The sequence below is a fragment of the Phoenix dactylifera genome, chromosome 10 (assembly GCF_051530095.1).
Source record: "Phoenix dactylifera cultivar Ajwa chromosome 10, Ajwa_hap1_PhDact_Kaust_v1.1, whole genome shotgun sequence".
Taxonomy (NCBI): Eukaryota; Viridiplantae; Streptophyta; class Magnoliopsida; order Arecales; family Arecaceae; genus Phoenix; species Phoenix dactylifera.
Window position 1 is genome coordinate 29,141,862 of NC_143199.1, and position 16,442 is coordinate 29,158,303.

The following is a 16,442-nucleotide window of genomic DNA, read 5'->3' on the forward strand; positions in this document are numbered from 1 at the left end:
AACCATGCGACGGTATGGATCATTTATGACAAATTGTGGGCTCCAAATTGAAGCCGACTTGATGATTATTATAAGATCAAAACTATTTACTAGTACGTATTGCAGCAATAATATCTGAGTTATATCATTATATTAGGATCGATTGTTTCGCATATGGGCGGATATGATCCATCATACATGTACAAAGTCCAACCTAGAGGTCAGCCAAGTCCTAAAAGGGTATTGGTCCACAGGAAAAGTTATTTGTAAAGCATAAATTGCCTGAATGATTGGGTACGTCAACGGCCGGAAAGAAGACTATTATCCAAGTACCGAAAGCCTTTGGTATTTGGAGGTTTGAAGGAAAATAAATTTGCTAGGTGAGATGGTCTCAGATGTTGATTGATGATGCACATACTATGATCTATGACTGGTAGAAAATACATTAAAAAAACAAATATAGTTATAAAAGTAACATACATTAAGATAATTATATAGTTTGATTGTAATCAGTACAAGATTATAAATAAATTGACGGGTAATATATTCTATTGTAATCCAAATTTTCTTGTCTCATTGGATTCACGTACAGTGGATTTTGACGGTCGGAAGGCAAAAGTTGTCCAACTTTCACAAGCTGGTCTCGTGTGGGATGTTTGGAAATCCAGGCTTCCATCAGATACTACAAAAAAATTATGCGGTTTTCCAGTAATCCTTTTGGCCAAAGCCGAGTATTGGAGAGGCAAAATTAGCCTAAATCCGCGATGCATGAATGCATGCCGACCTTTGGGGAGAAGAAACAGGCCAACTCCTGGATGCAATCTCATGTTCTGAGGGAAGATTTCTCAGAAGCACAAAAAGAGAACTGAATATCCAAAACACTAGAACCTACAAGGTCGTTGCTGATTATGGGCAGTTAATACAAGAAATGAGTCGAGAATATTAATGGTCACTGAGCAAAATTAAGGACAGCAAGTACTTATATAGAGACTAATACTGCAGAAACTGATTGTGAAAGCAGAACGATGGAGTTCTAACAGCAGATGCTGTATTGTATCCATATATTACAAAACTAGATTTTACCAACTGTCCTCTGCTCGCCGGTATGCAAGACTTATGATGCTGATAGCATGCTCGGAGGATGCGTTTCACATACTAAGGTGAACCTGCAAAAATAAAAACCAATCGAGCAAGATGTTACCGAAATTGTCAGGCATGAATGTAAATATATGTATGTGTCCATAAAATAATGTTCATTTTTTTTTCTGGTTTTTGTATGCCCAATCTTAATCATTCATCTAAATATTTCAGAGTAAGCATGAGCATAAACATTCTTCAGCACTGATATGTTAAGGTTCGATATTAATGGAAATCAAAACACCAAGACAAGAAATTATAAAAGGGGTTTTAGAATTAAAATTAGTGAAGCCAGCTGGACCTATGCCGGCCAGTTGGCACTCCTCTCCTTAGCAGAGAGGTCCTGGATTCCACTTTGGATGGTGGCAGGCCCACCATTTTTTGCAGGAAAAACAAGTTGAGCCAGTCGGTAGTAAGTCACTAAGTGAGGGATCAAACTAATGACCCAATTGTATATATAGTTCAATAGATTGGGATTTACTACTCTAAGATTTTGAAGAGTTCATTTGAGCATGATGTTGATTGCTAGTCTCAATCATGTATAATCGACCCATAATTCAGGCCAAACATCACCAACCTTGCCATGGCCAGTGCTCCCATGAGGTACAAAGCCATACATACACAGAATATAAGCTTTCTTAATTATAGATAAATAAAATGTTCTACCATCAAGAATTGACATCTTTTGAATGTCTAACTCTCCCAGAAAAACTGTGCTATATTCTCCTATATCATGTCAATTATACTATCGCTTATTGCTTCAGTATCCTAGAACATACAAGGTTCTACAATACACTCCCAATACCTGCAGCTGTTGACTAGAAAAACTAGCATATATCATGCAAAATGGTTCAGCATATGCAAAATTTCAATACTGATTGGAATCTTCAAACTCGCCTTGACAGCTACGAAGTCCAGACTTTTCATTAATAATAGAGCAGATTCTCTAAAATGCTCATAAAACATAAACTATCTATCAGGACTGAACAAATTTTATCCCATGCTGCTATCATGAACATCACAATTGCAAGTAGTTTTCTAAAAGAAACAGCAAGTCTAGGACATGGTGGATAGATTAGATACAAGAATACTTGAGAAATCTTAGCAGTAGCATCCGCAAAGGTACAGTAAGGAATTCATTTAAGAGTTTTGTGATGTTCAACACATGGGCCAGAGACAGCCTTGGTGACAAGGGCGTTCATATAAATGGTTCCAAGGACAAAGGCAACGGGCAGAAGGGATTTGAAAATAACAGTTATCTTAGAGGATCTGGGTTTGGATACAATTTAATACCCAACTAGTATTTACAAAGCCAATCAGAATAGATAGGATAAAACAGTTGTTTACATGAACGTGGAATGCTTTCATTTGCAGATTAATATTCTTACACCTAGTCATCTGATAATAGTAATGAGCATCATGTACTCATTTAAATCATCAAGAGAAGTTTAAATGATTTAAGATGCTAGCCTCTAAGTTAAATTCTATAAGTGATCAGATTTAGCATGCTTGAAATATGCTATGCCTCACAGGAACAAGCCTAACAAAATAATGGTGATAATATGTTTCCAGATTAGATATTATACCCTCAATTTGCAAAAGATGCTTCACATAATAGGTCGCAAATTGCAGGCATCACTCATTTAGTTGATTTAGGAACTTTTTCCAGTGATCTGCTCATAATGTTAATAGTAGTCTGAATCTATTTTAGTGCCAAAACAGCCCAATATTAACTGCTTCACCTCCTGGGGAGTTTAGCACCTCTAAAGGGCTGAAGATTTGCAAGGCATGTATGATGCAATTTAGGACATCACATCTAGCTATTCTATGACACCCAATTCCTCAAGCAATAAATCATATTTCTTCCTTATCAGAGTATCGCATAATGATTCAGAGAGCATTCAAGGATGTCTTTAATTTTTTTGGTTATGAAAAGCAACGCCAAAAGTGTGATTCTGATCGGAAAAGTTTTATAGTTCATCGGATAAACCATTTTTGATTTGTATATCTTTATCAGGCTACTCTTGTTCAATTGATATGAGACATTTCCTAGCTGCATAACATTTAATAGTTAGTTTATTTATCCATAACTTCTTCCATATGGATGGAACTGGCGAACAAGGAAATGTAATCTTGTACTCCTCAAACTCCTCGTGAATGAGTTTGCCTTGATTACTTTTCTGTCAGCTTTACTATTCCTCCCTGAAAATGTTGGGACAGTATTGATATGCACTATATTTTGACAGGCTTGATCAGAAGTTCAATTTGTGTGAAAGATACATGTCCACACGATAATTAATTCCATTCAGTCGTTGTCCTGTGTTAAGGCTTGTGAGTAGAAGTTGCATGGTTGTGGATGGTACTATGACAGAAGAAGTCTCATGCTTGGTTGAATAGAACATTATACACTACAAAAAGCAAGTAGCCAAGTGCAAGATAACAATGAATGACTATACTCACATGTGTGCAGATATAACATGCCATTTTTTGTTTTCTTTCAATTTGAGATGATTAACAGGGCTCAGTTGCCTGCTTTCCCATCTCCTGCACATCCTCAGGTGAAAGTATCTTGATATACCACACGTTGTTCACAAATGACCTGTGTTAAGGGCCAAATAAATTTGTTGTATCAGAGAATGTATAAGCAAGCAAACCAGCTGCATAAATACATAAGTTGCTAGAAGCTATATTCAATATATATAGACCGAAGTATTAACTCTTGAAACTATTGAACATGCAAAATGCTACAGCATTACATGAGCTAGAGCCCAGTGATTTCAAGGCAGTTCTTAGCAAAAAGAAATACTTAATCATATTCCAGATCACCATAACCCTGTTATTTTGGAAAACAGATTGCCAGGTTGAAAACCTAATAACCTAACACTTTACTCATCGTATTGAACCTTAACTTTCCTCTGTCTTTCTGTTCTGGTCATCGATAGAATAATTTAATAGAAGAATTATATTAGAAAACCCACACCCGTACCTCTTCTTAATATTTATATTCGCTTAAAACTTCCTTCAGGGTTGTGAGCTCATACTTTAGCAATTTGTATATATGAGAATAAAATTTTTAATACTTGACAGTTGATATTTCATTATTTTTTTAATAATTACTCTTATTAATTGCTGCCAATAGTTACTTTTTCATTCAACTATAATTCATACTAGAGTTGACGCCTTGAATAGCAGAATCCGTTGCTTTAGTTTGTCACCTAACAAATATGCTCTAGCGTAAAATACCGCACACGTCTGTTACAATTTTTGTTAAGCCTATTTGTAAAAAAAAAAAAAAAAAAAAAAAAAAACACTTGTCCTATTATGCATCAGTTAAAAAAGGGCGAATTCTCCTTGATAACCACACTTCTCAACTTAAAACTAGTTCTTGCTAAAATTTCCAAAGGATGATTTTGTATAAAAGATTATAGCAAAATCTTTAAGAAAAGTAAGAGAAGACCAGAGTTTTTCATTATAGCATGCTGCAGACACAGAGGATCAAACTGGGGTGCTTGGTCATATTGAGAGGGACTACTGTTTCCTAATTCCGACTCATTGCCAAAGGAGTCTGTCACTCAAAAACCCTTGTTTCTCTTTGCTCTCTTGACTAATGAGAATATTAGACTCCCTTTTGGGAGTCCTTTGATGTTGGGACTCCAGTAGAGTATCCAGCCTGTTTTTATTCTAAGCCTTCAGACTGTATATGCAAGGAATTCTCTCAGGTTTCTTTTTCTGAGTTGGGATGCACAGTGGTAGCCAAGCTCCTCTTTTCTCTTTTTTTTTCTCTCTCCACTTCTGTTCACATGCTTGAGAGGAAGCATCTAAGGAGCCAAATGAAGTAGTACAGTCCTCATAAGTGACTAGACACCTCTTCCCTTCTTCTCCTTTCCATTTTGAGACTCCACTAGCGCAATATTAACATAGCTGGTCAATTATTGAAGACATTATGATGGGAATTTTCACAACTAGAAAACTTGCAATTTTCTTCAATTAGATCTTGGCTGTCCACTTGGCAGCTTGTTGATGATGGAACCTCCAAACTATAACCCTTGTTGCAGTACCAAAGTGCAGATCTTTCCAACTGACAATTCTTGAAACAATGTAACTTCCAATAGGCAGTTGCATCATGATGGGGATCTTTGATACAATGTCTTGTTGCCTTTCCTTTCGCTTTTCCTATCATGTCTGCCGATTTGATGTACTTCTTTTGATGTGAGTTTAGATTCCACTTTGCTAAGACCTATGTGGAACAATTTTGGGTCTACCAGCAGCATAACACCAAAGAGGACTTCTTTGAAGCTAGCCTCCAAGACCACTTTCTAGGAGCATCAACCCTTATGGATATTCATCGGGTTTCAGCCCATAGACTGTTGAGGCTTAAAGTAGATACCCGTACTTTCTTGCAACATTGACCTAGTCTCAATTGTAAGGATGCTCATGGACCACCTGGCTCCCAGATGAAAATATAGACAGTACCTGGAGAGTCCAGAGTACCTCCATCTTACCACATTTTCCTGAATTATAAGACATTCTGAATGGATTTTTCAATGTTCTTTCACAGATTTTATTGCAAATAAGAAAAAGAAATACTTTTTTTTGGCCAATTCTTATAACTGAATCGCAAATCAAGGCCTACAAAACTCTTCCTTTAGTTAGTTGTTTCATATCATGTCCAGTCTGTCGCTCTTTAATCTTTTGAATCTCCAACCTTTGCTTGAATTTCTTTCACATTTTCCTGAATTATAAGACATTCTGAATGGATTTTCCAATGTTCTTTCACAGATTTTATTGCAAATAAGAAAAAGAAATACTTTTTTTGGCCAATTCTTATAACTGAATCGCAAATCAAGGCCTACAAAACTCTTCCTTTAGTTAGTTGTTTCATATCATGTCCAGTCTGTCGCTCTTTAATCTTTTGAATCTCCAACCTTTTCTTGAATTTCTTTCACATTTTGTCTATCATCCTTGAGAAAGTAATTCCAGAAGTCTTTAACATTTTTACCACTGAGTGTCCTGAGTCAAAAGGCTATCTATACTGCTAGTTTCCATTTATCATATATGTTTCCTTATTTCCAGACATTCAATTGATGGACACTCAATGACAGCAAGCAGGTTCTCTAGGAAAGCTATATGACAATGGTCACACTGAATTACATAACCTATAAGACAGATTTTCTTTAAACAAAGAACAACTTGAACAGCAGATATATCACAAGCAAGCAGAAAGCATATTATGAAATTTCAATCAAATTTCTGAAAATGGAACTTCTAGCTTAATATAGCTACAACTGTTTTAAGTATTCTTACTCCCATGGGTCGTCTCCAAGGAGAAGCACATCATTCTCCCTGTCGACAAAAACAAGCTGCCAGCCTGATCTCAGAGGGTCTTCCAACCGACCCTTAATACCAAACATCTGACTCAGCTCCTCACGTAGTTCATCATAGCTGTTGAACCGGGTGATGTCCAGTGATCTCCCTACTGATCCCGACTTGTATACCTGCATATGGAAACCAGAAGTTTTAGTCTGAAAGATTTGGATTATAGCGTCTTGGGAGGATCTTTCTTTCTCCTCTTACCTTGACAAAAGTTTTGGTTGTTGGATCAGCCTCTTCTGCATTTTGCAGCACACCAGATGACTCTTTCAGGCTACCATAAATAGAATTTTGAAGACTTGAGGAAGCATATGGCATTGTAGATATATCATTGTCAATAGAATTTGTGCGTAGACCAGGAACTGCATGAGAGAGGAGGGAGGAAGAATCTATATTAACACCAAACAGGGTGTGGTTCTGCATATCTAAAGAACTATTTTCAGTTCCCACAGAGCCATCCTTCCCAGGGAATGATGGAAGCAAAATTGTGTTGCCAAAAGTAGTGGACTGTGACATCGTAAATTTTGGTTCCCATGTTTGCTGATTCTGCTCACTCATCATTGGTTGACCAAGTCTTGCTAAGTCCAAAATATTTGAACTTCCTTCTGGGTAAGCAGAGCCTAACATACTCTGAACACAGCTAGATGTCATGACTGTTGAGAAGTTCACACTTGAATCAGGAAATTCTAATTTTTCGCACAACTGCAATGGCAGAGGTGACTGCAGTTGTTGCACATGAGTTCCAGGTATCTGATACGATTCTGGGTAAGTGTGTGTATGTTGAACCTGCTTCTGGTTATTAAGTGATTGCTGCAGTTGCTGTTGTAGAACGTTGTGTGTTAGGATCTCTGAAATTTTTGGTGACCGAGGACTGATTATCTGTTGCTGACATGCTTGCTGGATGATTTGCTGCTGCGATGATGGGCTGGTACTGTAGGACTGTTGAGGTAATTGAAAAGGTTGCTGGAAGTTTAGAAATTGTTGCTTTAGATAATGGCTACCTCTGATATCTGGCAAAGCTGCTGCAGCCATCGCTTGATACTGATCATGATCATTTCCCAGCAGTGTAGATTCCATTCTCTGTTGAACCCATGGGCCCATACCAGGTGACTGAAAATTTATCGACTGAAGGCCTCGGTCTCCAGAACCTCCTCTCAACCACATCAAAGCATTGCCCTCATCTTATTTGTAATAAGAAAGAGAAGAGCAATATAAGAACAATGTTGATTGGGTATTTTTTATTAAAAAGAATTAAAAGTTCTTCATGCTAAATTAGATGCATCACTTTCTAATGTGAACAGAGTGGATGTTAATATTGTACAAGGACGGACTCAAAGGGAACAATCATGACAGCTTTCACTATCAGTTTCCTCTAACACGTACAGAAAATTGCCAGCAATAAGAGACAACATATAACCCAGGACCTCACCCAAAAAGGCTAAACAGATAGTATTTTTTGGATCTCTTAGTCCTATATAAGTACCTAACATCTTCTCAGCAAATAACCGATGTGAGACTAAATACATGCCCACATGGGTCCTCACATACTCTCCTCCATTTAAGACTTGACATCCTCTTCGGACTAAATATGCAAATCCATTCAAATCTAAAAATAAGTACCACAATCGGCCTGTGGCCAGCCTCAATAAGCCCGTGTTGCAGTGTCCCCTAGTCCACAAAGGACAAAAGCCGGGTCGCTCTTATACCATTTGCAACAACCCAGAACCTCACTTAAAAAGTTTGGCTAGATACTATTTTTGGGTTCCTTAGTCCTGTATAAGTACCTAAGATCTTCCCGGGACTAAACACACACCTACATAGGTCCTCACATAACAAAAGTGTGACTCATTGCTAGCTTTCTACTGTTCCATGAAAATACCAATTTTACCATTTGACATTTCATTTGTCATCAATATCTTGGTAGAATTCTCTCCTAAACTGACATTCCATTTGCCAACCACTCTGCAAAGCCCTTACCATGTGAAATTCTCTTAATCCCTCAACAATCTATTTAAGCATTATTCAACATGACTTTGCAGGAGTCTGTGTTTGCACATTTTTGCCATCGTATTGTTACTATTATACATTGAGGGTAGAAACTATTTTCCTTGTTTTTGGTACTGTGGTAACTCCTGCCACCATGGTGATTGCATCCGGTATCGTATCATCTAAATATATAAGCCTATATTCCCATTAGGGGTCCTACACATAACATGCTATTTTTCCATATGTCCAATGTAAAATAATTAGTTGAAACTCATTCTTGATATATCGTAATTTACAATATAAATAATCTCACTAATTAAAGTACTAAGTTATTGTTAATTAGATACCAAGTCGCAAAAGAAACTACCTAATAAATGCAAATTGAAGGACGAATCTATTGAATGAACAATACAAAGCATCAAAACCGAGATCATCTTACCATGAAAAGAGGGTACTCCAGGATACCAAGGACGTTTAAGCCTGAGTGGAAACAAAGATGGATACATGGGAAAGGTTGTTAAAGGCTCAATTTCCCATAATGAAACTCTAGGTGGTCTCTCACCTGCCGTTGATTCATCCCAACCAATCTGTGTTATTACAATGATATATAAATTCAGTAATTAAGAAATTGTCGAATATCCAGGATTGGATTAAGATAAGCAAAAACCACAAAAATACAAGTGCTGAAACAAATATATATAATATATATATATATATAGAGAGAGAGAGAGAAGAGTCGGACTACATACTTTCTAGGAGTTAACAATTTATAATCAATCATACACCATCCAAATTGAAGACCCAAACCATTGAACACACTACAAAAAAGCCTATAAACCAGAATTCATATATTTTGGTGGTTTCTAACCTATGGAACAAGTTGTTCAAAAATAAATGAACTATCAATTGCACTAGTGTGGTAAAATATATGAGAGGGCACACAAATTAATATCCACTTTATCGACCATGATCTATAGATCTTAAAACAAGAACGGATATCGACTCAATAGGTTTTGATGATTCGATCATAGTAAAATATAGTTCATCATGACATCAAAATTGTCCAATTTGACACCTAATTGATGATTAGGTTGGAGACTACCAGAACACATGAATTTTGGTTTCTAAGCATTTTTTTTGTAGCGTAGATCATGTTCAGCAGTTTGGATTTTAAATTTGGATAGTCCATCATTAACTTTGAACCGCTAACTCCTTTTTCAAGGAGTTAAAATAAAATGTGTAGTCCAACTCATATACATACATGCATATATCTATATAATTGAAGATTTTGAACATAAATGAGAAGTAAAGGAGTTAACTGAATTTGCATAATACTGAGCAGTAAAGACATTAAAAGGAATATTTTGAAGTTATAGCAGAATTATTCTTTTCATGCAATGTAAAACATAAAATAATATAAATACATTGAGTAACATCAATGGAAGTGATGGAGCTATTATTCTAAACATGCACCAAAGTAACTATTAATAAGATCTTGAAGTAGCAGGAGCCACTTCCTTATCCATGATATTTCATGTACATACCTAGCAAAGCTTAGATAACATTAGAGGTAACTATAAATAGGAAAGCTAGGTGAATGAGGATCTATAAAGCTGACCCCAAATAGTTGGGACATGGCTTAATAGTTATGGTTATGTTTAGACCTACTCAGCTCTAATAGCTATGTGAAAGAAGGACATGACTTGATAATATATGACTTACTGCATATTTGTTTTCTACAATTTATGTCTTTGAACAGTTGCTCAATGAAACATGTACAAGCGCATTATATTGTTTTACCACTCCAATCATGATGAATACTAAATGCAACATAAGGAATAAAAAAGGAACTGAATCAATCAAAATGATGTCTGATGAGTGGTATATTTTAGCAAATAAAAAAATGCATTATTACTATAATAGGCATGATAACTAACACTAACAACAGAGAATACAAAGTAAGATACTATCTCACCATCACAGGCACACACACATAGAGTAACTGGAAACAAGAATTCTTTTCACAGTTAATATATAGCCCCCACCATCAGATATAGCACTTTGTTCAAATCAATTACTAGATTCTTCATCATAACTTACATATTGTAATTATCTCAAGGGCATATTTTAATAAATGTGATGGACCCAGAGCAATGGAGCTCCGATACAACTCTTTACCTTAACTGATCTCCAATGAGAATTTGGCCAACGTAAAGGGCCCAAATCACTTATTTCTGTTATCGTTCCCATGTACCTAGATTCAACATTGCATTCACATTAGAACTTCTTTGAAAATGAGCAAATTGAAAAAAAAAAAAGGAAGCTAAACCCATGACAAATAGGTTTAATGAGAGATGAAATGAATATAAAAAAGATGACTGCATAGCGATCAATATGTCTCGTATGTTGCAGATGTGTACTACACTTTAGAAGTATTTCTAAAAGCAAAGAACACATCAAAAAAAATTATGCCAAAACACTGCTACCTTACCTACGGACGCTCGACTCCTCAGTCTCAAACAGCATACGAAAACGCATCCCAACTGACACACGAGTGTGAAACACAGCCTTAACATATTTTGAAAGTGGTATCACAAACTCAGATGGACTTGCCCTACAAAAATTCCACAAATGTAACACTATTCACTAGGACAGAAGTATGACCAGGAAAAGAATATTCAGAGTATTTGCACTACCTTGGGTTATAAAAAATGGTGAACCGACTATTTGTAGCAGCAGCATGAGCTGCAGCAGCAAGAAGTCCTATGTGCATGCTATCACTTGATAGAACAGACGAAGGCATTACAGTTTGTGGTCGACTAGCTCGTCTGATACCCAACAAAAGCTGATTCTTTTCATTCCTAATGCATAAGATACATGGAAGATTAACTCTCAAGTACCCCACTCCAAGTATAACAAGAAGATTACAAGATTAAAGCAAACCATATAAAAAGAACTGAGTCTCCAGCAACAAGTCTCTTGGCACTAACAAACACGCTCCACCCTGTAGTAAGAAGATGCCTTTTGGGTTGGCCTGCAACGAGAAAAATGTAGCAATGCACCAGTCCACAGAATAACTTGTTTAAAGAAGATTTTGTTATTATGTTATTTTGTAGCGTGATAATTTTCAAGGTAGTGAATGGATAAATGCTGATTACCCAAATGATCAATTGGTGATTTCATGACCCAAAACAGAAAAACATATTCCTTCCCTCATCTTCATTATGATACAAAATCAACACAGGGGAATAATAGACAAAGAAGTGTCACACTCCAACATCATACTAGCAACAAGGTGGTACAAGATATTGGTTACAGTTTAAGTGAGTTAATATAAGCTGCTGGTATGTTTTAAATCAAAGCTATGATGATGTGCATCCAGCAGACCAGCAGCATCCTTTAGGATATGACAGACAACGTGTTAACAAAAGCTGATAATTTGCTGGTGATATATCCATAAAACATTCATATGATATTCAGTAGTACACAAAAGTGCTAATTGTTCACCACCCACAAGCTGAAGCAAAGAAAGTTATTGATTGATTGATTAAATGTTTATCCACAATTATTATCTTTGAGGATGGAATTCCCAACATAAGTAAATCAGAATAAGACAAGCAGCTATTAAATGGTCCAAGGATTCAAACTTTGGCAAAAATCTATCCAGACTGACAAATTATTAATTGGAAGAATATGATAAAATGAGGAGTAAAGAAAAGAAGCAATGCCTGTGTGACATCTTATTTCATGTAATCTACGACCTCACATGTTCTCTACATGCATTTGAACTCTCCTAATTAAAGACAGCATATATATCTACATACATACACTCCTGAAGCATCTTTGAAAACCACTGAAAACATCATTTATGAACACAAACCATGTCTCTAAAAGGTTTCAGAAATGCAACTGTAACTTGAACCTGATGTATCTCATTACTATTTGCTTAGTTCGACACAGAATCTTCATGGAAAAAACATTCCAATATATAATATAATCATGATGACAGTCACTGTAATCATATGGGTAATTCTCACTAAAACTTGATGACGAGGTTTAAAAAAAAAAATCTATCGGAAATTGATGATCATGCTCTCCTACCCATCTATTGGTAAATTTTCAACATGTGCCTATGATTGTCCATGTAAGATATTGAATAATTTTCCTCTAGCTTGCTGTACTTCAATGATCTCTTTGGCATTTTTCTCTTTCAAAAAAAATCTAGGTCCTGATAATACCTAGACACAAGCACCAATAGATCACTTGCATCTTCTAGTACAAAATATAGGTGCATGATCTGCCCAACCTTCAAATCTCATTTCCCTTTTGCTCTTCTGCCGATCAAGTAGACTTGAACCACTGTAATTGATGTATGCTTTACATCAGCATCCTCCTTCTAAGGAACTTCAGAAGCTTTAAACAAAATAACCGACTTTCCAAGGCAAGTGATTATTAACAAGCTCATGTGGTCCACAAGAGAACATCTTTGATTTCATCTTTGGAAAACAATAAGGGCACATGACTTCTCCCTTCTGAACTGTGGCATAAACATTTAGAGCCCTTTGGTTTACAGATGGTTAAACTTGGGATGTCTACTCTAATTCTCAAGCAGTATTAGTTATCCATGTTCAGATTCCCTGAGACAGAGGAGGTCTGAATCGAAAAAGTGGGGAGAAATAAATCTTCCCCACTCTCGAGAATATACAATTCCGTCCCTCTTGCAGAACACTTTAATTTGGGGATTCATAAGTGATGTTTACTAGCATAGGAGATATCTCACCTTCATACTGAACACTGTCTTACCTAAGATTTCTCACAATTTATCCAAATGAGTTTGGTAGATCTTTAGTTGTTGATACTGATGGAGACAGAATACGTCTGAATCGAAAAATGGAGAGGAATAAATCTTCCCCGCTCTCAAGAATATACAATTCCATCCCTCTTGCAAAACACTTTAATTTGAGGACTCATAAGTGATGTTTGCTACCATAGGAGCTATCTCACTGTCATACCGAACAGTCTTACCTAAAATTTCTCACAATTAATCCAAATGGGTTTGGTAGATCTTTAGTTGTTGATATTGATGGATGAGATCAACTAGATGGTCCTGTATAACCATTTTTAGCTTCATCTCTGTTATAATGGATTTAAATTCTTGGACAAGTATTTGGAGATACACTATATATTGGAGCATTCTTTTGTGACCCATGAACAACACTCTAGCTTCACATTCACTGTAATTTAAAATTCCATTTCACCATGAAAGTACTAATTCTGTGGGACATGTGAAGATCATGCAGTGAAGGTAATGAAGGAAAAATGAAGATATATGTGTTGAAATAAAAGAGGGAAGAAGGATATAGAGGGGGTAAACAATCAATTTATCAAAATCTCAAACATCCACTAATAGCCCTCCTATTAGGACCAATTGTATATGAAGATTTTCAATAAAATAAAATCTTTAAGACACTTCTATGAAACCAATATAACTACTTAGTTGGAACTCCATTACAGCAGAAACCTACAAATTAATATACCTAACAAGAATATAAGTGATAGTCAGAAGAAGTCCACCCCTTAATTCTCCTGAAATATTGAACCACTTATATACCACAAATCACAAGAATTTGATGAGGGCCTTGAAGTAGCAGTCGAGTCTCCTTGAGCTTTTCCAACAAGTATAAGATCATATAAATTCAACACTCGAGTATCAATAAATGTTTCAATGAAATTTATCTCTTCATGCTACACCGCAGCTGATTCTGACATTTCGATCTCATAGACCTCTGGTATCTCACATCAAGATCAAATTGTACATGCCCTACAAAAAGATTCTCAAGTACAGACTGCTAAGTAGATACCCTTTAACTTACCTCGGAAAATATGCCTGAACTTCCACTCAACATCATGGAGATCCCGAGCAAGTAGCTCCTGAGCGGGTGGCTGCTGTGAGAAATCCTACAGACAGACAAACAGCACTATCCCATTAGTTCTATTTATTGCTGTTGCCAATATAACGAGATCAGACAAACATACAGTATCGGCATAGTTATCGCACCAGAGGAGGAAAAACTTTCTCAGCTGCACGTCGAGGAACAGAAAACCCTCCATGAGTACTGGTATCGCTCGCAGTCAAAGTCTTGCAGAAGTAATTCGTTGGCTGCTTGCTCATAATACCCAACTCAGCAGGAAGGTAAGCATCATTCAGTTCTTGCTGCAAAAGTAACAATATTCGTCAAGAAATGAACCCTAAAATAGAAAATTATCCAACTCGGAAATCAGGTTTACCGGGTTTAAAGGCTGCAAGGTCATCTGAGCGTAGACCTCATCGGTTTCAACATCTGCCTGAAATTTCACGACCAATCAGCACTCTCTAACCTACATTCTCTGACATTTCCTAGACAGCAAAAAGATAACCTCAAGCACTCACATGCATTGTAACATCGTGTAGTTGGCAAATCAGCTGTGGAGGCAAGTTTGGATAATTGGGGATTTGGCCCTCGACCTCCTTGTTTGTCGATGCAGCAACCTTAGTTCCAAAACCAAGATTCCGTAAAAACCATCAAACAAATTCCTTCTAATTTTAGAAAAATCATTTCTTTGAGTTCAAATAAATTTCACCTGCTCGCTGTGACCCTGTGGGAAGTAGACAACTCGAGTGCCGACCGTCGGTAAGCAAACAAGCGGGCCGGCGCAGGCATGCCAGAGCTCCGAATTCAAACATCTCTTCTCTCCTCCTACCACAACGCACAAACCAAATAATCGATTTCCTAGGAATAAGAAACAGGAGCAGCAGCATAAAAAAGATACCTTCTTGCGCCTGCTGCACCAACCCGGCGGTGGAAAGCTTCATCTCTAAACCCTAGCCTCTAAAACAGCTCGCAAGAAGAACACAAGCTCACTTCTTGGAACCCACCCCACTTCCGCAACTTCATCTCCCGTACCAATTCAAAGAAAGCTCCAATCTTTACTCTTGGAACCCACCCCACTTCTTGAAGCACTTCCCCTTCTCAAAACACCGGCATTCTAGAGAAAATCCAAGAAACAGAACTCATCAGCTGCCAGACTTCAGCTGGAACCAAACTAGGGTTTTGGAGCGCAATCGAAACCCAAAACACTAAAACCGAACTCAAGCTGGTAAACCGGGGGGGAATTCTTCCAAGAAATAGACGCTATCCGAGCTCGGAGAAGCTCTCAGCATCGGAGATCGCCATGGGAGGTCGCTTCCGAGCTCTCTCCGTACGTTATGTGAATGATTGCGGAGAGAGAGAATGGGAGAGTGATCTCTCCGGCAAATTAGTTTTTAACCTTTTTTTTCTCTCTCCTCAAGATCTTCTTTTAAAGCAATTTCTGGGACGGTCGGCGCCGGTTCAGAGGTTTTCTAGCAAACAGACTGTGAGGCCAATATGGCCTCTTTGATAGCTTTAAGTACAATACGGTCGACCACTTGCAACATCAATTACCGCCCCTTTTGCAGAGGAATTGGCGTTGGCGAGTTCTAAAGTTCAGTAAATGACCCAAGTGTTTGGTCCAAACTCTTGGATTAAGATTTCAAGAACCGAAGGAGGTAGGTGGATGGGTATACGTTTCCTACATTTGGATGTCAATGATGCAACCATGTAGAGACTAAAGATTGATCCTGATGTAAAATTTTGGGTAGAAGTCTCAAGGTGCAGGGGAAGGATCGCAGTGAGGTGAAAAGGTGGCCATGCATTGCTATAGCTAGCTACCTTTCAAAGAAAGCAAATAAATTAATTGATAGGTCACGACTAACTAGTATTTTAGAGATAATCTTGGAGGCTTTCTACGATTCATGTGTCATCCGGAGAAGCTATGCTTTTCAAACTCAAACTTCCATTATGGTCTATCTTGCATGGCAAAAGAATCAACCTAAGAGATAGTAAAAACTAGACATGTTAAATAGAAAAGATAAGCTAATCTCCCTTCTCGTAGCAATACTAGGATGTCTA

General features: G+C 37.2%; 1 protein-coding gene across 2 annotated transcripts; it reads right to left on the reverse strand.

The window, feature by feature from the left end:
* Positions 1–849: 849 nt before the first annotated feature.
* Positions 850–15,997, reverse strand: LOC103723789 (auxin response factor 12-like). 2 transcript variants are annotated; one of them, XR_015969454.1, is made up of 15 exons: positions 15,283–15,997; positions 15,094–15,209; positions 14,903–15,001; positions 14,761–14,817; positions 14,531–14,686; positions 14,346–14,430; positions 11,416–11,506; positions 11,169–11,333; positions 10,964–11,086; positions 10,651–10,726; positions 8,912–9,059; positions 6,691–7,667; positions 6,421–6,611; positions 3,577–3,715; positions 850–1,145 (listed from the first exon to the last, which is right to left on the reverse strand). XR_015969454.1 is itself a non-coding variant. In XM_088705861.1 (13 exons), the coding sequence occupies exons 1-13, from the start codon at positions 15,323–15,325 to the stop codon at positions 6,417–6,419; spliced, it is 2,331 nt and encodes a 776-aa protein (XP_088561987.1). In that variant the 5' UTR covers positions 15,326–15,869. The 2 variants fall into 2 exon arrangements, 1 of the variants encoding a protein (XP_088561987.1); XM_088705861.1 differs by lacking the exons at positions 850–1,145; positions 3,577–3,715 and having other exon boundaries at positions 6,417–6,611; positions 15,283–15,869.
* Positions 15,998–16,442: the final 445 nt, after the last annotated feature.